At 37.5% G+C, this 27,626-nt stretch overlaps 1 protein-coding gene across 1 annotated transcript in view; it reads right to left on the reverse strand.

The window, feature by feature from the left end:
* FAT4 (FAT atypical cadherin 4) overlaps nt 1-27,626 on the reverse strand; it is a 136,002-nt gene that overhangs the window by 41,527 nt on the left and 66,849 nt on the right. The window contains 10 exon segments of the mRNA XM_032224616.1: nt 6,893-7,067; nt 7,525-7,775; nt 7,778-8,446; nt 12,669-12,785; nt 12,788-12,958; nt 12,961-13,014; nt 14,389-14,504; nt 14,506-14,648; nt 21,977-22,011; nt 22,014-22,110. Coding sequence (XP_032080507.1) covers nt 6,893-7,067; nt 7,525-7,775; nt 7,778-8,446; nt 12,669-12,785; nt 12,788-12,958; nt 12,961-13,014; nt 14,389-14,504; nt 14,506-14,648; nt 21,977-22,011; nt 22,014-22,110 — 1,828 coding nt within the window.

The following is a 27,626-nucleotide window of genomic DNA, read 5'->3' on the forward strand; positions in this document are numbered from 1 at the left end:
CTGGAATTGTAACATTAATCTTCTCTTTAAGAGTAATGTTTTGAAAAACTGCCAACTCTGAAGTGATGATGACATCAAAATATTAATGATATAATCCATAAGCATAGTATCTGACGAGTCAGCTGGTTTTATTTTAAATATCGTATTTCCTTCAAAATCTCATGTCAAGTAATGTAGGCTTAAGATATATAAACAAACCATATCGGAAAACACAATTTAATGGTCTAATCAATTTCAATGGTTTTAATATCTTTTTTGATTCATCCAAATTTTGGCTAAATGGACTACTCTATAGAAAGCTATGAAAAGGATATCATATGTTACTCTATAATATATTTAACAAGAACTCAATATAAAATTTATAATCTGACATAAACAGTTTAAGTTATGGATACTAAGTCAAATAATGCTATTTGTTGTAAGACTTACAAAATAGAAAGCCCTGAATGATGCAAGGGAAAGCACATAGAAGAAATATGCAAACATTTTAATTTTAACAGAATTCCTTTAAAAGGAATAGTTATTTGAAGACCACAGCATGGAATGCACAAGGGGGAAATTAGAACATGTTTTTGGGAAATGTGTAATTTGCCAAACCACTTAATGGAACCAAGTAAGCTGTAACAAATCAAGATCGTGAAGCAGTATGGTTTGGATTTATTTTAAGCCTACAAAAGTACACCAGGAAAGCATGCTGATAAATGTAACACACCCTTATTCATAGAAGGACAAAAGAAGCACAATATGGTTTTGGGTGAAAGGCATTGCAAACAGAAAGACCAAACAATAAGTGTAAAAAGTTACTGAGGTCACCCTAGAAACCATATGATCTAGTTAGCAACATAGTTTAAAAAAATAACAGACAAAAATTAAGAAGCAGTTCATTAACTGTGTTTCATGTAAAATTCACAGTAATAAATGGAAATAGAAAAAGAGAAAGAACCTATATTTTATTTCTGACCCTAGGTGGGGCGGCACTTTTTCATTCAAGGGTGGTATAGAACTTGCGGAGGAAGGATTTTCCTAGATCTGTTTAATGAGGAAACAGGAAAGCCTTTGCAGTTTTATCTGATGCACCACTTCTGCCCTTTCCTAGTTCAGGAATTCCTTCTGATAGTCATTCATTTTTTTGTCATCTCACACTTGGCTCTCTGCTCTTGAAGACCATCCAGATGACTTCATTGGTTCAGAATGCAGTGGAACAGGTAGGGATAGGCCTACCTTGGTATATCCATGTAATACCTGTGCATTCTAATATGCACCAGTTGCCACTTTGCTTTCAGGCATGATTCAAGGTGTTGGTCATTACCTATAAAGTCTTACATGGCATAGAGCCTGGTTACCTGAAGGAGCACCTAATTCACACAGCATCTGCCTGACTTATTTGACCTGGCAGATGGAGTGCACTCTAAATTCTTCAATTAAACAAAATTAAATAAGTGCACTTCCTGTATATCAGAACCTGTACTCTGGAATGAAGTCCCCCCCCCCGTAAGATCTGAAGGCCCCCAACCTGCTGCTCCTTGAAGATTTGACTATTCACCTAGTCCTTTGAAACCTCATTTTTGAATAATTCATTTTCATTTGTTCCCATCTAATTTTGTCGTTCTACCCTTCTAATTTGTTGTTTTAAACAAATTATAAACTCTTCAAAATCATTGCGAGTTGGGCAGCAACAGGTTATAAATAAAGTAAAATAAAATGCCAACATTTTAAGTCAAGATAAAAGTTGATCCTTTCTTAACCACCATGTATTTTCCCATATTTTAAATTTCAAATTCAATGTATAGCTTGTGATAATCTTCTCTTTTCTTATTGTCTCCCAACCTCCAACAGAAGAACAGTACAACTCTAAATAGTGTTGCACATTTAGAGAGCAATCAGAACTCATTTTTTTTTTAATGAAATGGGGAATTGCATTCTAATTGCTGTAACAATACTTCAAAAATTTGTGGCTGATGCTTTTTTATAAATCACATTTCTCCTTTGTGGCTTACTTGAGTTAAATGAAAGAGTACGGGTGGTGTTTTAATTATGAACAAAATGGACATATACCAAGCTTTTGGCCTTGCTAATTCTATGACTTGATTTCAGTTTCTAGTCTTCATATTAACGGCTTATGTCAATGACGAACAATCTGTGATCATCCAAATTAACAACAATGCCCAATATCCCTGCCTCATCTGCAATTCAGTAACATTTGGAAACCTGCCCATTTCCCATTCCTAGCTTATATGAATCATAGCCACTAACAGCCATGGGGAAAAGTCATCTCATGCTGATTTCAGCCACATAAATTTTAGAGGCAGACTTAAGAAACCACTCACATCTGAGATTCAGCTTGTTATGACATTAATGTTTAGTGAAAACTAACTGCAGATTAAGCTCTCCATTCTCAGGAGCAATTCATGTTAACTTTTTCAAACTTGAAATGAGTTGAAATCACAAAGGAAATATACAAATATATGTACACACTGTAAAGGCATGTGCACACGGCCATGCATTTATATATACAAAGCAAAAATATAATTAAGAGCAGTATAAGGACAAGAACTTTGCAGTTTTTTTAAAGAAATGCCAATTCTCTTTATTGAGAAAACAGATTACCTCACATTTTCAATCACTTATAAATTCCTGCATGTTTGCTTTCTAAGTTTTCCACAGCAGTCTCTGAATCCAAGGAAATCAGCAATAATTCTCTGAAGACAGTTTTGCAAAACAATCTTGGACTACTTAAGACAGATCTGCATCTAAGTCTTACCTTGCTTATGGATTCATGAAGCAAGATGATGGCAATTATTGGCAAAAGCTGAAAATGCTTACTTAATTGTTAGGTCAAAATTAATTTGCCAATTACCTGACAGAATTTGCTTCATAACCCTCCTATGTAGGGAGCCATATGCAAGAGCAACAGATTGAAAACCAAATTCTCTTTGCATTAATGCAAATTGTGGATTTACAGACTTGCAGAATTGTGCAATACAGAGTTTGTGTAATTGCCTCTACACAGACTCATACACAAAAAAACCTGAATTCATATTAATTGCAGATAGTTTTATCTGTGATCCACTGACAGTTTTTTTAACTGAAAAGCAGGAGAAAAGCCCTGAAATGAAATAAAATTAACATGCCTTAACATGTCTTTTCATTTTTAATTCTCATTTATCTCCTCTATCTGCTTTATTTGATTTCATGTTTGTCATCACAGCAAACAGAAAATAATACACATTAAGAATTAGTTATCAAATGACATGTTGATGTGAATGTTTACATTCACATATGTCAACTTTACTATATCAATCACAGATGTTCTTAGAAAAAGAAAATAAGTAGACAACAAAATACTGTATGAAGCAGGCTCTATATAAGGAAATCTAACTGCTGTGTTGAAAATAACCAAATGACATTTTTTACAGGTAATAAAACTCTTTAAGGTAATATTCAAGGCTTGATTTATGTTCAGTGATTGTTTAAATGAGTATAATTTTGACAAAGCTGTTGAAGGAAAACACTACATTTTTCTTCTTATCCTTCAGAGAACTATTAAAAAATTAGTTAGCTTTATCTCTGGATCTGAAGCAGATTCAAAAATATGGCTACTGATGGATTTTGACAACATTTGAATGGCCTTAGAAATGGGCAGCGAGAAGATTATATTATAAAATTCAAAGGAGAACATTTTTATTAATCATATGATTATTCCAAAAAATAAAAGCCAGTGTACTGTCTACTTCAGTGACGTGCAGTCAGATGAGGCAGGGGAGGCACAGCCTCATCACTCCCATCATGAAAAGAAAAAAAAATGTAAAAGGAAAAAGGCGAGTACTGAGGTGAGGCTAGCTAGCTGCTGCCTCACCGTGGATGTCTCTGCTTAACTGTTTAAAAAAGCCTCTAAAAAAGCCCTCTTCTATGAGGCAGGAGAACTGCGTGCTTCATCTAGTCTGACTTTTTAGGCGTTTTGTGATTGCTCGAGCAGAGTTAAGCAAGGGTTAAAAGCCTAAAAAGTCCAGAGGTAGGTGAGGCATGCAGTTCTCCTGCCTTATAGTAGAGGGCGCTGATTCTTCCTTTGACTCAGCAGCAGCAGAGTAAGGGATGAGTCCAGTGAAGTCATTGCTCCCTTCCCTTCCAACTCTGTCATTTTGTTTAAAGCTGCAGCGTCGCGCCCGCTCTTCCTCCTCTCTTTCTCCGTTTCTGATGCCCCCCATCCCCACCCCACGCTCCTCTTTTCCTTCAGATTTCCTTTTTTTCTTTTTTCTTTAATAAATGCAATGCCAGTTGCCATTTGGATTGAGTCTTCTCTGTTGAGTTAACCTTCCATGAATTGCAAAAGGAGGAAGATGGGGGGGGGGAATGTGAGACTACCAAAGCTTCCAACAAATAGATGGGTTAGTCAGTGGGGTGTTGTGGGAGATGACAGAATGCCTGAGTTCCACCACAGGCGAAAGAAAGCACTTTCCGTAGTGAGGATTCCCCGCGGCCCAGGCCAAGCTGCAATGGTGGGTTGGCTCAGATCTGGAGCTTCTTGGCGGGCTGGAAGGCAAAGGGAAAAGAAGCAGGTGGCGAGGTAGCTGGGAGAGAGCCCAGGAAGAAAGGTGTGCGTGTGGAGGAGATGAATCTAAGGCAAAAGTAGCACGTGGCTCTCCCCGGACAAGCTTCTTCGCCCCTAGGTGCTTTTTTCTGATTGCTGTATTTTGTTGGAAGTTACCCCCCCCCTTTCTCGCCTGCTGGAGCGTGGATGGCAATAGCGTTTTATTATCCAAGGTGGGCTAATAATAGAATCCAGTCATTTCTGCTGAGCTAAGGCTGCGCTTATTCCCTTTTAACCACCTGAGGTTCCTTTGATAACAGTCGGGGGTGGCTGCTCCCCTTCCTCCAAGCTCCAGGAGGAACACCTTTATTCTTCATTGTTTTCTACCCACCCCTACCTAAATAATACCTGGGATGCAAAGCGGGGTGGTTGAGCAGACCTGGATGTGAACTACAGTTACCTGCCATTGAGGGCTTTAAGCATACTGCTGAGGGATATACTGGGGGAAAGAGTAGGAATTCCTCCTCCCTCCTTGCCTTTCATCTCTCCTCTCTCCTCCATTCCATTATGCAAACATCCAGTGCAGGCAACATATATCAAATTAATTATTAATATTTAACTTGCCTTAAATATATTCCAAAACATCTACCCAGGGTTATAGGGGACGATATGTTTTCAATAGTGTATGCCATTCCCTGCTAAACTTTATTACTGATAACTATTCATTTCCAAGTAGAACTGAAGTAGAATATTAATTCTCGCCATTTTCTATGCAATTGCAAAAAGATCAAAGATGTCACAGTCCTCCCTTCATGATGATCATTTGTCGTGTTTTAATAGGAGACAGGTAGTTCTGAACCTATGACCACAATTAAACCTAAAATTTAATTTTGCACAGTAAGATAGTTAAGTGAATTTTGCCCCACTCTACAAATTTTCTTGTTGTAGTTGTTAAGTGAATCACTGCAGGTTTTAAGTTAGTAACACAGTTGTTAAGTGAATCTGGCTTCCTCCATTGACTTTGCTTGTCTACTGTCAGAAGGTTGCAAAATGTCAGATGGTTGCACAAAGTGATCACATGACTCCAGGACACTGCAACCATCATAAATATGAACCAGTTGCCAATCATCTGAATTTTGATCATGTGACCATGGGGATACTGCAATGGTCACAAATGAAAACAGTCTTAAGTCACTTTTTAGTGGTGTAACTTTGAATAGTCACTAAATGAACAGTTGTAACCTCAGAGTATCTGTATGCTGTTGAGTACTGAAATGTCTTTGTTATATTTTGTAAATGTAAAATGTTTCTGTTCCTCAGCATCTTGGGTGATGATGTCAGTGCGTCACCAGTCATAAACCTCACCGCACGTCACTGGTCCACTTTGTGGGCTTTGCTATTAACTAATGAACTCTCTGGAATACAAGGAAATTGCAATATTTCCTTAAAGACACTTCTCCAAAACAAAGTTTAAAGTTTAAAAGAGTTCTGAAGTTCAACTCATATGGCTAAAAACTGCATGAGATAAAAGGATAAAAAGAAAAATGAATCAATGTATCATTGTAAATATAAAATTGGTCTCAATCAACTTTTTTAAAAAAGTAAGACTTGATCCATAACACTCTTTTTATGTGGCTTCCATCAGTTCCTGCTTAATCCAGCCAAATTTCAGATTCTTCCCATCTTAAAATTCTTATCCTTTCTCTCCCTTCAAAATCCCTTCTTAGCATTTTAGCTAAAATCAAGTTTGATGTAAATTGGCTGTTTAGCTTCCAATAATCTTCACAAAAATAGAAATAAATACTAAAGCTTATTTCATAAACAATGGAGAAGTTTTTTTACCTTAAAACTAATTAGTAGAAATTTATATAAATAGATAGATAGAGATATATTCAGTTCATTTTTTAATGAAAACAAGGATTACCAGTCAATGTTTATGAATAGCTTTCATACCACATGAATGGAGCTCTGTGAAACAACCAATTTGTGAGAAGACTTTTCTGCAGTTTATACCAGTAAAATTTCCTGTGAATCTTATCAACATAACAAATAGCTACAAAATGTACATGCTTAGACATATTATGCAGATCATCATCTGTACCGGAAACTTGGAAGTATGAAACAATATTTACAGTGTTAATATGACTATAACACTATAAATTTAATTATCTTTGACAGAACTAGGCCCACATTGCATTTATGCTTGAGTAAAGAAATTGATCTTTGAAAATAAAACAAAATAAATTATGCATCCAGTCTTACATATACTACAATGTAGCAGATTTTAAAAAAATCAAGTGAATAATTCTTTGCTCACTGAACTTTTCATGCTATTAAAATGTTAAAAGCTTATAAGTTGCTTACCTGAATCAACAGCTGTGACCAACATGATATATTCCTTCTTTTTTTCCCTGTCTAAGCTCTGTACAAGGTGGAGCTCTCCATTTGCTGAGAGAGTAAAGGCACCATTTTCATTTCCATAAATAATAAAATAGGTTAGTTTGCTATTTAGTCCTTGATCATCATCCCTTGCCACAACCTATAGGAGTAATGAAGCATGTTACTTTGAAAATAATGGCTTTGTTCATCTTCTCTTCATTCAAACATTTTTTCATGTTTATGATTTTTTATTTGACAAAAATCTATCCATTAAATACGTATTTACATTGATTTAAAAGAAAATATATTATATGTGCAATTAATTACACATATTTAAATATTATTTTTATCTACTTAAAATTTTTCTCAACTTGCTGCTGAATCCTAACAAGAATAGCAATACAGATATATGAAGATGCTACAAAGCAGCTGGTTAAATGGATACACAATTCAGCAAACTGGGTCAAATTTTGCTTGACATTTTCAAGTTAACTCAAAGTCAGTTAGACACTGCTATATGCAGGATTTTTTTTGTGTGTGCACGTGTGTGTGTACAATAACATACACATTCAGATCTTAGTAAATCTTATTATTATTCCTTGCTAAAATATACTAACCTGAAGAATGATCTTTGGTAATGTTTCTAGATTTTCTGGGACATTTACAGTATAGGGAGACAGCTCAAATGTAGGAATATAATCATTAATATCCAACAAAAAAATGCTGACGATAGTGGTATCAATCCGGGGACTACTTCCACGATCAGTTGATTGGATTGTTAATGAATAGGATGCTATTTTTTCTCGATCCAAAGGCTTTGCTATTGTTATTACTCCTGTGACAGAGTCGATCCGAAAATCACTATTGTATTTCCACTGATTATAGTATAACGAACTTGCCCATTGGAACCGTCATCATTATCTGTAGCAAATACTTGGACTACATCTGTCCCCGTCAGAGTATTTTCTGCAATCTCAACTTTGTATAGTTTTTGAGCAAAAAGAGGGTTATTATCATTGATGTCAAGGATTATTGCAACTATATCTGTAGATGAAGAGAGAAATGGTTGTCCTTTGTCTGTGGCAATTATAGTCAAGGTGTAATTAGAAACTGATTCTCTGTCAAGTTCTCCAATCAGCCTTAATTCTCCATTTATAGTTCCAATACTGAATTTGTTTCCTGAAGGATTTAATAAATTATATTCAATATAGCTGTTTGGACCACTATCTGGATCAGTTGCTTGGGCTTTGAATATAATGGTGTCAATGGGCGTATTCTCTGGAATGTATGTCAGTCTTGGAGAGATAAAACTGGGAGGATTGTCATTGACATCCAGAAGAATAATAGATACTTGTGTTGTGCTTGTATATCTGAAGGCTGGAGGAGAAGCCATATCATTAACTTGAACAATCAGGCTATAGAAAGATTGGCTTTCACGATCCAATGTTTGCTTGATGCTTAGAACACCATTTTTGTCAATACTAAATTGTCCTAGGCTATCTCCAGAAGTAATACTATAGGACAACTGTGAGTTAGAACCTAAAAAAACAGGTTAAAAAGAAAGATTTCATAATTCCAATCATTATGAACATAAAACAATACAAACTTTATATGACTGCATTTATATAATTTATACATAGCTACATTTGGTGAATCCTAAATACCGGGCCTTTTCTGCTGTGGCATTATAAAATATCACCACCACCCCCATCCCTGAAGGGAGACTAGTTTTATCACAGGTTCCTCAAAATTGGATTGAACAGTCAGGCCTGGGGAACAGTGAAAAATCAGGCCTGGAGAAACCTGGGTGAACAATCAGTCGGAACTTCAGTGAATATGGATGTAGTCAGTTGGAACCCAGGTGAACAGTCAGTCGGAATCTGGGTGAACAGTCATGCCTGGAGAACCCAGGGACTGGGTGAATTAGGGAGATGTTTTAATGCTAATAATTAGCTTGTTATTTATTGTTTTACCTTTGTTTTACACTACCTAGAGGTGATGGCAAACCTATGGGTCATATTTGCCAGCACAGCAGCCCTTGGCAGCCCTCAGATCCAACATGCATGTGCACACCAGCCAGCTGATTTTCGGCCTTCTGGAGGGCTGGGGTAGGACATTTTCGCCTTTCCCAGGCTTCAGGAGAGGTTTGTTCTCAAACTTTTGGTTGGGCTGTTTGGCTGTTTTTCGCCCTCCCCAGGCTTCAGGAAAGCCTCTGGAGCCTAGAAATGGTGAAAACAGGCCCAATGGGTCAACTGAAAGTTTGTTTCTGAACTTCTGGTTGGCCCATTGGGCCTGTTTTGCATTCTCCCCAAGCTCTGGACGCTTTCCTAAAGCCTAGGAAGCATGAAAAACAGCTCAACAGTCTAAGGGAGGGTGAAAACGGCTTCCAGAAGGTCGGGGAAGGCCTTTTTTCCTTCCCCAGGTTTTAGGAAAGCCTCTGGAGCATGGGGAGGGGGAAAATTCCTCCCACTCAGGAGTCACTCACACATGCATGATGGTGGGGGTGTTGCTCGCGCATGTTCAGGTGGGTAAGCGCACAATAGCGTTCGCACACACACAGTTTTGACACACCTTTAGAGAAAGGTTAGCCATTACTGACTTAGAGTGACTTTTTTGCAAGAAGGTTGGCTATATAAATTTGACAAATAAATAAAAATGATAGAATAATCTGTCTATCATTGGATTTTTTTAAAAATTCAGGATCCTGTTGAAGATATTTTGGTACTGATTAAGCAAATGATCTGAATTAGTGTAGTGTAGTTTTAGCCAATATCTATTTTACAATAAGAGTTGGCGGTTGTAACAAATTTATCAGACGAAATAGCTAATATTGTATTGATTCAATTGTTTCTTCATCTGTCTACAACTGAAAATATTTTAATGGATTGGGTTAGCAAATATTTAATATTTACTTAAAGTTAAGAAGAGTTGTCTAGATTAACAATCAAAATATAATGACACTGATTTTGTATAGATACAATTGATCATCAGAGAAGTCTTTTAGTTAGCTCTCCAGTACAAATCTACATCCAAGTCATTAATCAATACAGTTGGCTATGTTTAGGCTGTGTGTAGCGAAGTTACATCATCTGAATTTTACAATCATTGCCTGAATCTAAGTTGAATTCAAACCATATGAAAATTAGCATTTTAGAACTCCTACTAGATTCAGATCAGCCTAATTTTGTGCTGACAGAAATCATACTGGTAGGACAAGAATTTGGGCATGGGTAATTCAGTTTCTTCCTTGTCCCACATATTTTCCAATCTATTAGTTCACTTCATTAACAAAGTATCCTCTGCTCTGATAGTTGATCTTTCCACTGGCAAAAGGGAATGTTATATAGTAGAAGTAAATTGGGACATGACCTTAGCTGGTTCAGGTCCAAGGCAAATCATTCATGAGTGAACTACTGCATCCTGAATAATTTATTTTGGATTATTGTTTGAAGTAAGCAGCCAAAGTTAGATTTATACTATTACTTTTTAAAAATGTCTAATTTTAACAAATTTATTAGGTTGGCAGTTTGATTACTAGCAATTAAATGTGGAAAATATGTATTTGATTACATGAGTGTGCCATAGTCAAAAGTTACTACTGGTTGTGACTGCGGTTGACAGTTAATCCTTGGACACACAGAGATGAAGGGGGATACATTGGAGTTGATGCATTTCATATCTTATAAACTACACAGAGTTATTTCTGTAGGCAGCTATATAAATTATTTAAGTGAATAATTCTAAACTGTTATTTATAAATAAAGGAAAGAAAAGCAAATTTCAGTAAAATTATAATGTCCTCTGCACAACACTGCAATAAAAGCTGGTGAATGTATTGCACATTGTAAAGCATAGGAGATGATATTTGAACTCATAATGATAATACGGACATCAATAACTGTGAGCTCAAATATCATCTTATATTTTTACAATGTGTAGTATATTGAACTGAAACCAATATCCATTACTTATTATATCCTTATGCTAAAAGCAAAGCATTCGTAGCATTAAATAAATAATGTGGAAATATTATCTACCTAATTTAATAAAAAAAACTCAAATTTTTAATGGATTTTTATTTTCTAGCTTGTCTTTTTTAATCTTTTACTTTTTTCACATTCTAATAAATATCAGATATTTATTAAAAGAATATTAAAAGAATCAATGTTTTCTCAGAAGGAATATGAAATATGAATTCAGACTCTTATTCAATTATTAACCATTGCTATTTTTATTTTAAACTTTGCTTCATTCTTTTAATATATATAAATGTATAAAATGTTTCGAATATATATATTCCATGTAAGATTGAGATTGTCTTGGCAACGTTTCGGCGAGGTCTCACTTGCCATCTTCAGGATGGGTTTTAGGCTTAAAGCGTGGTCGGAGCTGCCATCTTTCTATAAATCTTGGTGGGGGGGTGTGGAGTACTGACTTTGTTTAAGCAAGTGGAATGATTGGCTGGGTGTTTGTATCATGATTGGTAGGATTGGTGCTGACTGTTTGTCAGTTGTTGTTTCGTGTTGTCCATAATGGAGAAAGATACAAACAGATAGAAGGAGCACCCATGGGATCACGCCTCTCACCCGTCATTGCAAACTTATACATGGAACATTTTGAAACAAACGCCTTAGATAAATCTGAACACAAACACAAACTCTGGCTTAGATATGTTGATGACACTTTCGTGATTTGGCTACACAGGAAAGAAAAACTGGACAACTTCCTCACACATCTCAACAGCTACATCCCTCTTAAGAAACCCCAAAAACAAATCCATCTAGAAAACCAAGGAGTCTCCGAAATGCCATGCAAAATCTGCCCTGAAACATACATAGGACAACGAACAGAAGAATAAATGCACGGATCGCAGAACACAAGAATGCAGTAAGAAAAAAAGAAAAAACTTCCTCCCTTTTCCAGCACCTTAAAGCTACAGGACATGAAATTAATTTTGAAGGAACCAGGTTAATCTCCAAAACTGGACACTTCAACAAGACAATAATTATGGAAGCTATCAAAATAGAGAAACACCCCCACAACATGAATAAATGTGATGATACCTCCCGCCTACCAGACATCTGGAAACCAGCCCTAGTCAAAAAAAATGAGCCCCAACCACCACCCAGGCCGTTACAACACGAAACAACAACGGACACACAGCCAGTACCAATCAGCACTGATCTACCAATCATGATACAACCACACAACCAATCATTCCCCTTACTGAAACAAAGCCTTCATTCCACAAACCCCCACCAAGATTTATAGAAAGACAGCAGCTCCGACCATGCTTTAAGCCCAAAACCCAGCCTGAAGATGGCGAGACCTCGCCGAAACGTTGCCAAGACAATCTCAATCTTACATGGGAAAAGACCCGAATACAACAAGATCAGCATACCTACACCCATGAAAATCTATGTATATGTATATATGTATATATGTATATGTATGTATGTATGTATGTATGTATGTATGTGTGTATATATATTATATATATATATATATATTATTTTAAACAAATATCACAACCTGGAATGGAGACTTCTTTTTGTGATCCTGCAAAGGTATTGTCATAAAGAGTAAACAATATTAAACTAGCAATCTAGCAAGTATACTATGGGCACAGAACAGTTAGAATAACTACAGGAGATATTATTATATTTGGAATACCATGGCATCCGAATACTATTTGTCCTATAACATACATGTGCAAATATACTCCACAATACAGACTGTTAAAATATGGAAGAATACATACCATCATCTGCATCTGTAACATTGAAAATAAGGATAGTAGAGCCTGGTGGTATGTTCTCCATCAAAGAAGTGCTATAGATGCCATGCTGATATGGTGAATTATCATTTACATCTAAATATTAAAATAAACTCTGTTAGTGGTGGATTGCCCACCTCCATCTTGGGCACAAATTGTAAGGACATAATACTTCTGTACTTCATAATCCAATGTGCAGGTTAATTAAAAAACACCAGTAATTGGATTCAAAAAAAATGTCCCATCGCCATCATCTTCACTCACAATATATGTGATTCTCCATTTACTCCTGAATCTTCATCAGTAGCTAATATAGCTGCTACTAAAGATCCTAAATAGGGAAAGGGGGGGAAAGAAACCAAAAGAAAAAAATGGGATCAGAGCTTCTACTGTTTTAGAACAATAACACTCACGTGAATGGGAATGACAAAAAGTTGCTATTTTCCTACAGTTTCATTTCCTGTGCTATGTGTTTGAAGCATTGGCTTAAAATCAGCAGCAAGAAAATCTGGTGGCAAGAAACTGATTGGAGTGGAAAGGAATCGGCAAATGCTTTGGTTTTATTTTCTCACATATGCCTCTTCCTTAAAAAAGAATGCTTTTTGTAAATGAAAATTTTGTAAATACAAAGCCAAAAAATATACAGATGTGTAATGATTATGATAACACATTGCATCAGATTTATGGACAAAAATGGCCAAAGGGTTCCAGGGTTTATTTCAAGATTTTTGACCACTAATATGCAACGTCTTTGAGGTGCAGAAGAAGACAATTTTAATGTAAAGGAACATTTTTTTTGAGATAATCTAACCTGGGGAAACAATTGCTTTTCTAATATAGGAAAGATACCTAGAGATAAATGGAAAGATAGAGAAAACAAGTGGGGGAATGAGATGAAAGAAAATATGTATTCAGTTCAGTGACACCTGTATTTCCTTAAGTCGAATAATAGTCTTTTGAAAAATATATACTTCAAAATTGGCTATGACTTTATTGTCAAAATGCCCTTTTTTGGGGAATTTACAGAGTTTCTTTAAAATAGAACATACTGGGTTTTTTATTGCAGCCTTCTTATATAATGAGGTTATAAAATATCAGTGGCTGTCGCTGTGCTTCCTGCCTTTGAATTCTTTCTTTTCTTGAAGTTAAGGATTAAACTGTACTGCAGACAAAATACAGTGGAACCTCGGGTCACGAACGCTTCTGACCATGACCAAATCGGGTGCCGACCAAAAAATCCGCTAAATGTTTCACTCTGTTGACGAACAGATCCTAGGGTGGCAATCAATCACAGCCGCAGCAATTTTCCCTGTCGCAGAATTTTCCCTTCTTTGCCTTATTTTTTTGTGTGCATATGCACAGTCAATCTTCCTTCCGGTCACAAGCAAATCTGGTGCCAACCAAAGTCCTGGAATGGATTACGGTTGTGACTGGAGGTCCACTGTACAAGTCTTTTAGTATGTTTTTATTGTAGTAAAAAAAATAGGATGAATTTTGTTAAATTTACTTCCTGCTCCCTCATAAAGCTCCAGTAATAGAGATACATTACCTTAGATATTCAAGAATACATTAACTATATCTATATCATCTATTTTATAACATCCATCCATCCATCCATCCATCCTCATTTTAACATTCAAAAATGATTCCTTTACTTCAACTAATCAAAATGGGTGCATTAATTTCATATTAAGTGTTCATTTACCTGGAGTGATATCTTCTGCTATATCAAAAGAATACCATAGTTTGGAGAATTTAGGTGTATGATCATTAATATCGCTAACAGTAATGTTGATTCTCATATCTGAAGATTGGAGACCTCATCAGCACGACAAGCAAAGAATATTTGGAACGGCGTTCTCGATCCAAACGCTTGGTAGCTATCAATTCACCTGATTCTGGATCAATATGAAAACTATCTTCTGCACCACTAATGATGGTGTAAGTTACCAAAGCATTTGCACCCTGAAAAAATAATTTAAAAAAAAAATAGATGAGATTATTATTTATTTCATCTAAACCTTCAATAAGCAATGAAGTTACACATTTTGCATTAAAACAGACATATTTAAAAATGCAAAACAAGGCTTTCTAGCTAGTGAATCATTAAAGTGTTTCTTGATGAAGAACCCTAACGTGAAATGTCAAGGATACTTTTGAATCATATTAGTAGATATTTCATCCCTGCCCTGGCAACAAAATGCTAGAAGGCACTGTGAAGAGGCTGTGTTTTATATGAAAGCAGATCCTGTGGTAAAATACTATTGGGGATCTAAATTAGGGTAAGGGTTTGTGTAACTATGAATAGCTCCAGTCCATGGTCTATTTGATTCTTGGATGCCTTGAATTTACTCAGGAAAACTGAGTATGTGCAAAGTGTGTTACAAAGAATGTACAATAACTGGAAAACCTCTTGGAACTACATGCAAAATCATTAAGAATTTTTAAATGTAAGATTTGCCACTTGAGATTTGTATGCAACTGAAAATATGATTTTGTTTCATATGTTTATGAAGAAAAGTTTGGTGCTGCTCTGCTTTTCTTTGTATTATTTATTTCACAATACAAAGGAAAAACTCATATGCTGTGCTTAACCATAGTTTATCATGACATAATCATACCTGACTACTGGAATCTTTTCTCTTGCTTTTACAAGGCTATTATATTATACCCAATCCGTGACAGCAACAGATAATGGTAATATCAAGAATACCAGTAAAAAGATAATATTTTCACCCTAAAGGTAACATTGTTTCACCAAAACTTTCAAGTGTAAGTCTGCCCAAATGACACTAATCCAAGCTTCTGATTTTATATGGCTTAGGATTTCATGCTAAGACTTGGCAAGACTTTCAAGACTTAGCTAAATTTTAAAAAAAGTTTACTGGAAACAAAATTAAGCCAAGATAAATAGATGATGGCCAACGTGAGGATGAATTTCTTACCTATATCAACTGTAATTTAAACTCATTGCTTTGTTCTAAATTAATTATTTTGCACTGAAATGAGCAACTCTAATGCGGGTTCTGAAAACCCACAATTCTTTAGCACCTTATCTTGGAGGTGAGGCCAGTTCACTTATTGTGACTATGACCTAAGATATAGTTAGAGAATCTTGTCCAGTCCCCTTTGGTCCCTGACTGAATAATCATTGATTGATTGAATGAATGAGTACCATTAACCTGATGTGAACCCTTAGTGATCTTTTAATTAGTCTTGCTAATCATATGTCAGCCTTTGCTTTGCTGCTGCTTCGGCTGTCATTGAAACGGGGAGGGGGCATGGTATCTGGGAGGGGAATCATGATGTGCTGGAGGAAGTTTCTAGACGCTGATCTGACCACCTTACTACGCATGTGGAAGAAGGGAGTTTTCCACCAAGGCCAACTGTCCAGCATTCCATCCTGATGACTTTTGAAATTATCTCCACCTGACAGTTGGGTGCATTATAATTGGACTATGAACAGGGTGCCAAGGGGAGGGGATTGAATTATACATGATATTATTCGCTTTCGCGCCTAATTAACCAGACTCAGCTTTGTTTTGCAACTGTTCGTTTATAATTAGTAAAAGTACACTTGATTTCAATTCAAATGGAGTTGAGTGGTTTCTTTCCTGATTACTAATGAAGTCGATGCTGACAATAAGCTGAGTCTCATTCAACCCATCCCGGAGCTAACAACTACCGAGGGGGGTGCCCTCATAAGAAGAAATGTCTTTGCATATAAGCAACCAGGAGGAAGAAGAGGGGGCAGCAGCAGGACCATCTTTAATGGAAAGACTGGCCGAACTGAGAGTGGATGAACCTGCTGTCTGTCCCAGATGGACTTGGGGTGTGGACAGAAAAGGACCCTGAGGAATTAGATGCTGGAGTTACGAGAAGGAGACCAAAGAAAAAATCAGCAGCTGATTGGAGTGGCACTGGAGAAGAAGATTACAAGATTTCCCACGCCATGAGACTCCTCGAAGAGGCATGGACTGAACATTGAAGCCGAGAGAGAGCAGTGGAAAGAGAGCCGACAGAGGAGTTGGAACAAAGGCACTCAATGCGTAGCTTAAGGGAGAGTGAAGGGGCCGAGGGGGGTTATGCGCAAGAAAACCCAGAACCAGCCCCCCCTGCGGCTAGAGTCATTCAAAGGGCAGCCCCCCCAGGCAACGCCGGATGGCAAAGGTCCCTCCCTTAACTGTAAAATATGATGGAGACCCCAAAACTCTTGGGTTGTTTATAATTCAGGTCTGGAATTATATGGGAATCTATGGACCTGATTTAGAGACAGATGAAATTAAAGTGAGATGGTGTTAATGGCCTTAGAGAAGAAAGCAGCTGAATGGATGGTCGGCCTACATAAATGCAATTCCCCTCTCCTGAGGAATTTTGATGAATTTATGGCAGCCATGAGAAGGAGGTTCGATGACCCTTTGACCGAATGTCGCGGCTGCCTGAAATTTATGGCTCTTAAGCAGGGAAACAAAACTGTGCCGGATTATGTGCAGGAATTTCAGGAATTATCAGCTTATATGAGGGGGTGGTCGGAAGATGTTTTGCTAGATCAGTTTCCTGAGGGATTGAATGAAAAAGTATACCAACAATGCATAAACAGATGCCTTCCCCGTCGTTTAACAGTTTGGTATGGAACCACTGCAGACGTGGAATTGGATTTAGCCAGGCTTCAGTGCATGAAAGAGGGAGATGTGGAGAAATCCCCCCCAGCAGTCCCAAAAAACCCCCCGCCCCAGGAGTGAGGGCAGGGGAAGTTTTGCAGGCAAAGCCAACTCTTTCACTTGTTTCCATTGTGGAAAGGAGGGCCATCGTGCTGTGAATTGCCATGTCAAATTGGCTCAGCTTGTTTCTCCCCCCCCCCGGGAGGGAGAGAAAATCAGTGAAAACTCCAAGCAAGAGAAGGGAAGCTGCTTTCGCTGCTGAGAATGTTTCCCAACACTTCCAGCCAGAGGAGGAGGGAGGCATGAGCCCCAACTCATCTGATGAATCTGATGGGGAGGAGTCTCATCGCTGGGTAAGTTCCAGAACTGGCCCCATGCTTATCCCAATTGAGCTGAGAGTGCCATCTTCTGGTGCAACTGAAAAACTTTTAGCTCTCCCAGATTCAGGCTGTTCCCACTGCATGATAAGCTCTGAGATGGTGGAAAAACTAGGCTTGAAGTTGAGAACTTTGAAAACCCCTATTGTTTTTTGCCAAATTGATGGTTCTATTACAGGAGGCAGCCCTGCTCATTTTTCTACAGAACCCATAGATATGAGGATGGGGACCCACCAAGAATTAATAACTTTTATTGTGGCACCTGGGATGGACTGACCCCTTATTTTGGGTCTCCCCTGGCTTCGTAGATGGAACCCCCGCATTAACTGGAGAGAGGGTTGGTTACGAATTCGCACAAACGTACCCCCTGAGAGGAAGGTTGAGACTCCAGACTCTGATGCTACTGGCCCCACATTGGCAGCCAGGGGGCAGAGAGAATTGAGGGGGAGGAAAGAATTCTAAAGGAGTATTGGGATCTCGGGGGGGGGTTAGTGAAAAATCTTCTGATAAATTCCCCCACCACCACAGACCCACAGATTGCACCATTGATATTTTATCTGGGGTGAAGCTTCCAAAGCCCCAAATATATTCAATGTCCCCTAGGGAAATGGAGGAAATGAGGAAATTCATTGATAAGAACTTGGAAAGGGGTTTCATTGAACTGGCAAGACCCAAGGTAGCAGCTCCTGTACTATTCAGAGAGAGAAAGATGGCTCCCAGAGATTTGTGTTAACTTCAAAAACCTGAATGCCATATCATCTCAGAACCTCTACCCGTTGCCACTAATGAAGGACATGCTAGCCCAACTAGGGAAGGGCCGTATTTTCACTAAATTGGACTTAAGAGAGGCGTATTATAGAGTCAGAATTAAAGAGGGGGATGAATGGAAACTGCTTTCAACTGTCCCCTTGGCTGTTTCCAATTTCGTGTGATGCCGTTTGGCCTACAGGGGCGCCAGCGGTCTTCATGCAACTAATTAATGAGGTTTACATGACTTATTTACATGGAAACACGTGAAGAACACATGAAGCTGGTTCGTACAGTGCTGAAGAAACTTCGGGCAGCTGAACTCTACGCCAAATTATCCAAGTGTGAATTTCATCAGGAGAAGGTTGATTACCTAGCTAGTATCTCCCACGAGGGTGTTGAAATGGACCCCTCTAAGGTCAAAGCGGTCACCGAGTGGGAGGCCCCTCGTACATGCAAGCAATTGCAAAATTTGGGTTTTTTGCTAATTTCTATCGCCAATTTATTTCTCTTTTGCTAAGATAGCTCTCCTGATAACTAACCTCCTGAAATCTAAATGTGGGGCGAAACCCAAGCCTAGCAAGCTGCTGGATTGGACCATGGAATGTCAAGCTGCCTTCGAGAAGTTAAAGCAGCTTTTTGCGGAGGAACCAACCCTCAAACACCCGGACATGGATGCACCTTTTGTCCAAGCTGACGCCAGTGACGTGGCTGTGGGGGCTGTGTTATTTCAAGCTAATAGTCAAGGTAAATTACAACCCTGCGCATACACCTCTCGCAAACTAACCGACACGAAGAGATGTTGGGCCATTTGGGAGAAAGAAGCTTTTGCTGTTCGCTGGGTTTTGGCCACATGGCACCATTTTCTAGAGGGCGCCAAACACCCTTTCGAGGTATGGACTGACCATAAACATTTGGAAGCTTTGAGGACGCCCAGAAAATTTTCTCCTAAACAGATGCGCTGGGCTCAGCATTTCAATAGATTTAATTTTACCTTGAAATACATTACAGGTGGGAAAAATTTTATGGCTGCTTTATCCAGACTTCCTCAGTACAACTGTTCTAAGCTCAGTGTGGTCCAGCCTGTCATTCCCGCAACGAGCCTCGCTGCTCCTGTTGTTACTAGAAGTCAAGCAGTTTCTAAGGTAGAGGTGTCTCAAGACTTTCTTTCTAACCTGAAAAAAGCCTCACTAATGATGATTGGTTCCGACAGCATGTGAATGAATGCACTATGAGAGATGAATTGCCTTGGATTGGGACGAAATTATACGTTCCTGTGTCTCTTAGACTCATTGTTCTTCAACGGGCTCATGACTCCCGGATGGCAGGGCACTTTGGCTTCATCAAAACGCTCCACCTCGTCAAGCGACAATTTTGGTGGCCCTCTTTGAAAAAGGACATTAAGAAATATGTTGCCAGTTGTCCGTTTGTGCTGCTGCTAAATGCCCTCCGGGTAAGCCCAGGGGTTACTCAGGCAGTGGCTCGCCCAGTGGCCCCATGGAAGGAGATCTCCATGGATTTCATTGTAGAACTGTCTGAGAGTCAGGGACACACTGTTATCTGGGTTGTTACCGACTTGTTCTCCAAACAGGTCCATTTCATCCCTTGCTCCAAGATTCCCTCTGCTAAGTCTCTCGCTAAGATGTTCATCCCATATTTACTGCTTACATGGGGTGCCCGACCGCATCATTTTGGACAGAGGTGTTCAGTTCATCTCCCTTTTCTGGAAGGAGTTTCTGAAGCGGATTGGCTCCGCCCAAGAGTTAAGCTCCGCCCACCACCCTCAGACTAATGGGGCTTGTGAGAGGACTAATTCTGTACTAGAACAATATTTACATTGTTTCATCAACTACCAACAGGATAATTGGGTGGATTTGTTGCCTCATGCGGAGGTAGCTTACAATAATTCCGTGCATAGCAGCACTGGGTTCACCCCTTTCCTTGTGATGTTTGGCCAGGATTTTGTGCCCATTCCTGAAGTTCCTTGTGAACAGCCCCAAGTGTCATCGCTGTCCGAGTGGAGTGACCGCCTTCGACGCATTTGGCCTTGGCTCTCCAGACTCTGGATGCTGCGCACCGCACTCATAAGAAACAGGCTGATAAAAACGGACTAAGCCTTATGAATACAAAGTTGGTGATCAAGTTTATTTGTCCACTAGATTTCTTCAAACACCCCAAAAGTCTAAAAAATTAGGGCCCAAATATGGGCCCATTTCCCATTGTCAAGATCATCAACCCTGTTTCTGTCCGGCTCCAGCTGCCTAAGCACCTCAACCGGGTTTACCCTGTTTTTCATGTTAATCTCCTGAAGCCTGTCTGCATTTCGTCGTTGAGGCCGCCTCTCCCTCCACTGCCTGCTCTGCTTTTGATTGAGGGTGAGCAACATTTCGAAGTCCGTGAGATTTTGGACTCTTGTAAACGCCAGAACCGTGTCCAGTACCTGGTGGCTTGGAAGCATTTCCCCCTTCTCACACTGAATGGGTTGATGGGTCCCATGTTCGAGCACCTCGTCTGCTCCGCAAGTTCTACTCTGCTTATCCTGACAAACCCTGACTTTGGATGTTCTCCTAATTTTCCTTTTTCTTTTTTTATTCCCTCCCCTTTCCCTCTTCATGTCTTGTTGTTTGTCTGTTTGTTTGTGTTCTTTTCGTTTCTACAGGTCTGACCACCCTTTTCTGGAGGAGGGCCGGATGTCAGCCTTTGCTTTGCTGCTGCTTCGGCTGTCATTGAAACGGGGCGGGGGGGCATGGTATCTGGGAGGGGAATCATGATGTGCTGGAGGAAGTTTCTAGACGCTGATTTGACCACCTTACTGCACATGTGGAAGAAGGGAGTTTTCCGCCAAGCCAACTGTCCAGCATTCCATCCTGATGATGACTTTTGAAGTTATCTCCCACCTGACAGTTGGGGTATTATAATTGGACTATGAACGGGGGTGCCAAGGGGAGGGGATTGAATTAATATGATATTATTCACTTTTGGGCCTAATTGATCAGACTCAGCTTTGCTTTGCAACTGTTCGTTATAATTAATAAAAGTACACTTGATTTCAATTCAAATGGAGTTGAGTGGTTTCTTTCCTGATTACTAAATGAAGTCGATGCTGACATTATACTTCAGAAAGCAGAGTCAGTACAGATATCGAGAAATAACTTTTAATCAGAAATTCATAACATTTCTTTGAAATGGCCTCAGGACTGCATAGCTTTTTGTTAATGGGCAAAGAAGTCTACACAGAAATCATGATCAGGAAGGTTGGCATAAGAAAAGACAAATATAGGTAAAAAGACAAGTCCTTAAGCTTCCCTACCTAGCTCAAGTGTTTGGGAGTCTTCAGCTAAACATATTTGTGGTAAATTATATCAAACTCCATTTTTAATCAGCAATCACATTTTATGTCCTACTCCCTAACAATTCTTAATGTTTCAGTTATATTGTAGAAAATCAATCTGGGTATTCAAATCACTTTAACACCAACACTATAACACCATTCAGAAAAATAGCCAACCTACTCATCAGCATCTGTAGCTGTTAGTTGCATTATTTAGATCCATCCCCTATATTCTCTTCTACAGTCAGATCAAGCATATCTGTAGGAAACACTGGTGGATTGTCATTAACATCCTGCAGAGTTATTTCCACCTACAGTGAAAGTAAGAGAAAAATATAATTAATTGAATACTCCTGCAAATTATTTATGTTTTATAAATTCAATAAATAGTGCATCATTTAATCCTTTAAGAAGTTTCCTAAACAAAACAAGAAATAAGACAGTGTCTGTTAAATTTCTACATTGTTATTAAATCTTCCAAGAAAAGCTTCTAGCTTCCATAAAGCTAATTTGACTTGTTGATAGAAACTGAATTTAAATGGTCCTAGTCTAGTTTACATTGGACATGGTCCACTGATTGACTGTCAATGTAATCCCCAAAAGTTGGCCTCTAGAGGACAGCTGCCAAGACCCAGGGCACAAGATCACTCAACCATTAAATGCTGCCTGACATAAAGACAAGGTGGTGTAAAATTCTCCCTGACTATTTATATATTGGCAAGTATCACAACTAAAACAAGGAATGCAACTTTTAGCATAAAAATAGGACATGATAGACACTTCTGTATGAAAGGGAATCTTAAAAATTAGTATTAGAAGCATATCATATGAACATTCTTTTGGACTACTCTTTTTTCACCTTTAACCCAAACATATATTTTTCACAAGTTCTGTTTATATTCTTTGGAGACATTAATGGTAGCATCTGAAAGATCTGCTGAAGTTGTTTACTCTCTTCTATGTAAGCAAGTTTGTTTAGTTCTCATAGGATTGCTGATGCAGCATTTAAAAGCTTAGATTTCCTTTCTTAGGTAGACACATACTAATTATTTCCCAATAAAGAAGCGACAGACAACAGCTGGTTTATATCTTTAGTGAAAGTAAGAGGGCCCTAAGCAATAACTTTACCAAAACCTGAAGACCACCAAGGAGATAATGTCACAGTTCTGATAGAGTTCCCTTCAGCAAAGACAGAAAGCAAATACATTAGTAAATGAAAAAAGAAACCAAGCAAGGAACCACTCAAGTAGACAGACTGAAAAGTAATTGTATTTCAGCACTTCTACTTCTATTCACATGAGATTTCCCTCAACTTGATTTAAAAGACATGAGTTAGAATCAGTTACACACTGACATACACCAGCACTGGTTATCTGTGAATTTATGATCTTATATATTTAGCTTTCAAACTAATTTATATACTTTTGATATGAGAGGCATGGATATGATCTACAAGGCTATTGATCAGTAAATTGTCCTATAACTATATACCTTGAAATTAAATCAGATCTGAATAGTTAATTTAGTTAATATGAATGAGTAAATCCAAATAGAAAAAACCATTCCTAAATGTGCAATTTTTATTTATTACTAATTTTGATTTCACCTTTGCTCCAAGGATCTCAAGGCAACATACATTCCTTTCTATAGTCATAAAGGTGTTTTTCAAGAGACAACTGAACTTTCTGGTTTTTCTTTGAAGATGTTTAGCTTCTTATCCAAAAACTTTTTCAGCTTTGGAAAATCTTCTTCAGTTCTTCTTGGATGAGAAGAGAAATGTCTTCCAAGAAAAACCAGAAAGTCCAGTTGCCTCTTGAAAAAGCACCTTTGGGACAACCATGACCTGGATGACTGAGAATATCCATGGAAATTCCTTTATATATTTAGGCTGATATTAAAGCCATGGATATGTTAAGTTATAATTGTTGACTATCCCAAGTTCCCAAGGTATGATATAGATAATATGCAGCAGGCCATAAAGCAAAGTGTTTACTACCAATCAAGCCTTGTCCTTTAAAATAACAAGGAGTAAAGAAGTCTATAAATTTCAACAGATTGTGTCTTAAAGTAGTACTCTCTAGTTTATTCATACTATACTATCACAGCTGATATTTCAGGTAGTCACCGATATTTTATCAGATACAATTTCACAATATCCCTTTTAGTCTAAAACATTTGTAGCCAATCCATAGTTGTTATTTTATGCAAAAATTCATACGTATGCAGAGAATTAACTGAAATAAAGCCTGGATAATTATAATTCAGAATGTTAAAAAAGGATAAACATAAATAACTGATGACAATGTGATATATAACTTGAAAATACAGTGAACTTTGTAATATGCAGTACCACTGGAAATCTCATTTACACTCAGAGCCTAACAATTTGAAAATGAAACAACCCCCCCCCCCTTGGGTAATCATGGTTTTAAAAACATTTTTTTCATTACGCACTTAACTTAATAATTCCTGGGTGGCATGATTAAATTAAAAGTTGGATGATGGATGGATGGACAGATGGGCATAGATTAGTTTATTTAATATTTTATTTTCTATCAAAATGTAAAGCTTTAATTGCCATTAAACTAAATCTCTATTTCAGAAAGTAATAGCATAACAATTCTTCAGATCATCCCCAAAAACAAAACTATGGCATAGGGCCTTGTTACTTGAGGAATTGTCTCCCATATATCTGCCCAATTAATTCAATTTTGTAGTGTTGATGTGCTCAGGGTTCCTTTAATTTAACCATCTATCAGAATGCCAGACATATAGTCTCTCTATAGAGGCCCTCTGGAAAAAAGTTTCCTGTAATGTCCAGATGGCCCATCTTGCTGTTGTTTAGTGGAGATTTGAAGACCTAATTGTTCACTCAGGTCTTTGTCAAAGAAAGAATAACTTCTTAGTTTTGCTCCTGCTTGGTGTGTCATTCACAATAACTTTTATTTTTCATTTATTATAAATTGTATTCTTCTTGTTTTAGTTGCTGTGAGTGACAGAATCATTGAGACCCAGTTTGTATATGGCATACAAATTGTATAGATGACAGACAGATATAGTTAGGTAGGTACTGTAGGTGGTTGGTTGGTTGGTTGGTTGACTGGCTAGCTAGGTAGGTAGGTAGGTAGGTAGGTAGGTAGGTAGGTAGGTAGGTAGGTAGGTAGGTAGGTAGGTAGATAGATAGATAGATAGATAGATAGATAGATAGATAGATAGATAGATAGATGATCGGGGATGGATAGATAGATAGATAGAATAGATAGATAGATAGATGGATGGATGGATGGATGGATGGATGGATGGATGGATGGATGGAAGAAAACTGGCCCAAATTCACTGCTTCCATGTTTGAAATCAAACTTGAACCAAGGTGTCCTGGTGTCAGTCGATAACAACCATTACTCAACATTGTAGCTTGGGAAACTGAAAAATATCTTGGTGAGCAAAAAGATGGCATTATTATAAAAAAATCATGAAATAAGTATTAATTTGAAACAAAACATTGCCAAAGCTTCAATATCATATATGCTTAGGCAACTTTCCTGTTAACTTAAAGGAGTTTCTTTGATCTTGTCTAATGAATAATACCAGGAATGATTTTTCTTCAGATTTTCCTGAACTTGATGATATCAATTCATATCCACAAGAATAGATGCTGCACAAGCCTTTTTTTGCTTTCAGCCTTCTTATGCTTTTCATGAAATTTAAGCACTAGGGCTTTAGCTTAACTTTGCTCTTGTCAATCATTTTCTGCAGCCTTTTATTATTAGATCAGTTGTCTAGTTAAAGTACCACTTGATCGCTTTACAGCTCTGACCTCTGCTTCTTCAGCTAGAAAGCCAAAGATCCCATCGTTTATCATCTGATTTGTCACTTATAAACTAGCACTTTCAAACTGTCAAACTGATAATTTATTCCAATGGAAGAAAATCTACCCCTTACAGACTTTCTAATTACCTAATCCAAATGTGTTGACCCTTTGTTCTCCCCAAATTGTTCTTTATCCTTGAAGAATCCTGTGTGCAGCAATGTAACTAGGCCAATCAAAGCTATACTAGGACAGCGCTTAATAGTCAAGCTAATTCTAGTCTACAAAGTTACTTACTTAGTGGTCAGTCACAAAACACAAACATACGGTATATTTTTATTTATATAGCCATAAACCTTTTTCATAACATAGAAGATTAATTTCCTAGCATCATACAACAATTGGGTAAATAAGGCATTGATTACTACTCATTACTGATTACTAATAGTAAGGATTGATTAATAAGCAAAAAGGGGTTGGATTCATATATCAGAGTTTTCTTTTACTCTTTCCATATCCCCTTAATCCTCCCCCAAAAAAATCTTTAGGAGTTGAAGAACCTGAGAAAGGCTCTGGCTTGACCTGACAAGAAGACATATCCCATATATATATACATACATATACATATTCATATAGTATACGTATACGTGTGTGTGTGTGTGTGTGTAATTTATATACATACATACATACATACATACATATATATATAATATATATAATATATATATACATCATACATACATACATACATACATACATATATATAATATAATAATATATATATACATACATACATACATACATACATACATATATATATATATATACCACACATACATACACACACAACACACCACACACACATATATATATTCCCAAATTTTGTCCTTATTTTCTATCTTTTAATGTCAATAGTTCCAATAGTTTGCGCTAAGCAAAACAATGACATCCTCTACTTATGAAGAAACAATACTCCTTCTCAACAATATTTTCAACTGTCTTGTGAAATCAAGGAAAAAGCCACAAATATGCTGAGCTAGCTTAAATGTGGTAAATATAGTTTGCACTCGCAAGGCAAAACTCTATTTGATAATTCTTTCTTCTAACCACAGCAGTCTTATGCATGTGTCTCATCAGAGACTTACAGATGGGTTGTGACTCAAGTAGAAAAAGGTCACCAGATGTCTTACATTTATTTGTTTATTTGTTTATTCATACTACTGGTTTATTTGCATACTTCTTCTATTAGGAGAAAAAAGACAGCTGTCTAGTTAAATGGGGGCAAATTTTCTCTTCCACTTGAAGGCCTAATCCTCCACAGAAGTCTGGCAGTTTCTAGTAAACGTCCTTTGTACAGAATGACAAGAGGCCTTCAAGAACCTAAGAGTCTGCCTAGGAAGGAACAGAAGACAACTTCAGATACCAATATAGAATATGCTGGGCTAAAATTAAGAAAAAAATGCTCAATTTCTCACTCAACCAGTGGTTTGGGCTCAAAGGACCTACAGAATATTTCATGTTTATCTGGACAGTCTGCCTAATGCCTCTTCTAATTCTCTGTTTATCACAGGCAAAAATCCTTTTATTGTCCAATATAATTTGAACTCCTTTCTTTCTGCAATACTTTTTTTCTTCTTCTTTGCTACTGTATTTGTCTCAGTTGCCTTAGTACGTTTTATTTTTTTTAATTCAACTTTTTATTGTTTGTCAGTTCCTTTCATCATAAATGTTAGAACAAACAAACAAAATATATGTTATATACTATTTCTCTTATCCCAATGAAGAGAAATTTTTACTAGTTTGCAAAGAAAAAAATCTCCCTCTCTCATGTTCTTATTTCTTATTTTATCATCGCAGTTTCAAACAATTAAATAAAAAACCCAACAAAAAAAAGCAAAGAAAAATGCATGAAATGAACATTTTCATTTTACATATTGTGCACATTTTGCATACTTTGCATAGGTGTGAAGGCTGAAATGAAAATTTGATGGTCACAAAACACTTTTTAAAAAATCAAGC

The sequence above is a fragment of the Thamnophis elegans genome, chromosome 9 (assembly GCF_009769535.1).
Source record: "Thamnophis elegans isolate rThaEle1 chromosome 9, rThaEle1.pri, whole genome shotgun sequence".
In the NCBI taxonomy this organism is placed as follows: domain Eukaryota; kingdom Metazoa; phylum Chordata; class Lepidosauria; order Squamata; family Colubridae; genus Thamnophis; species Thamnophis elegans.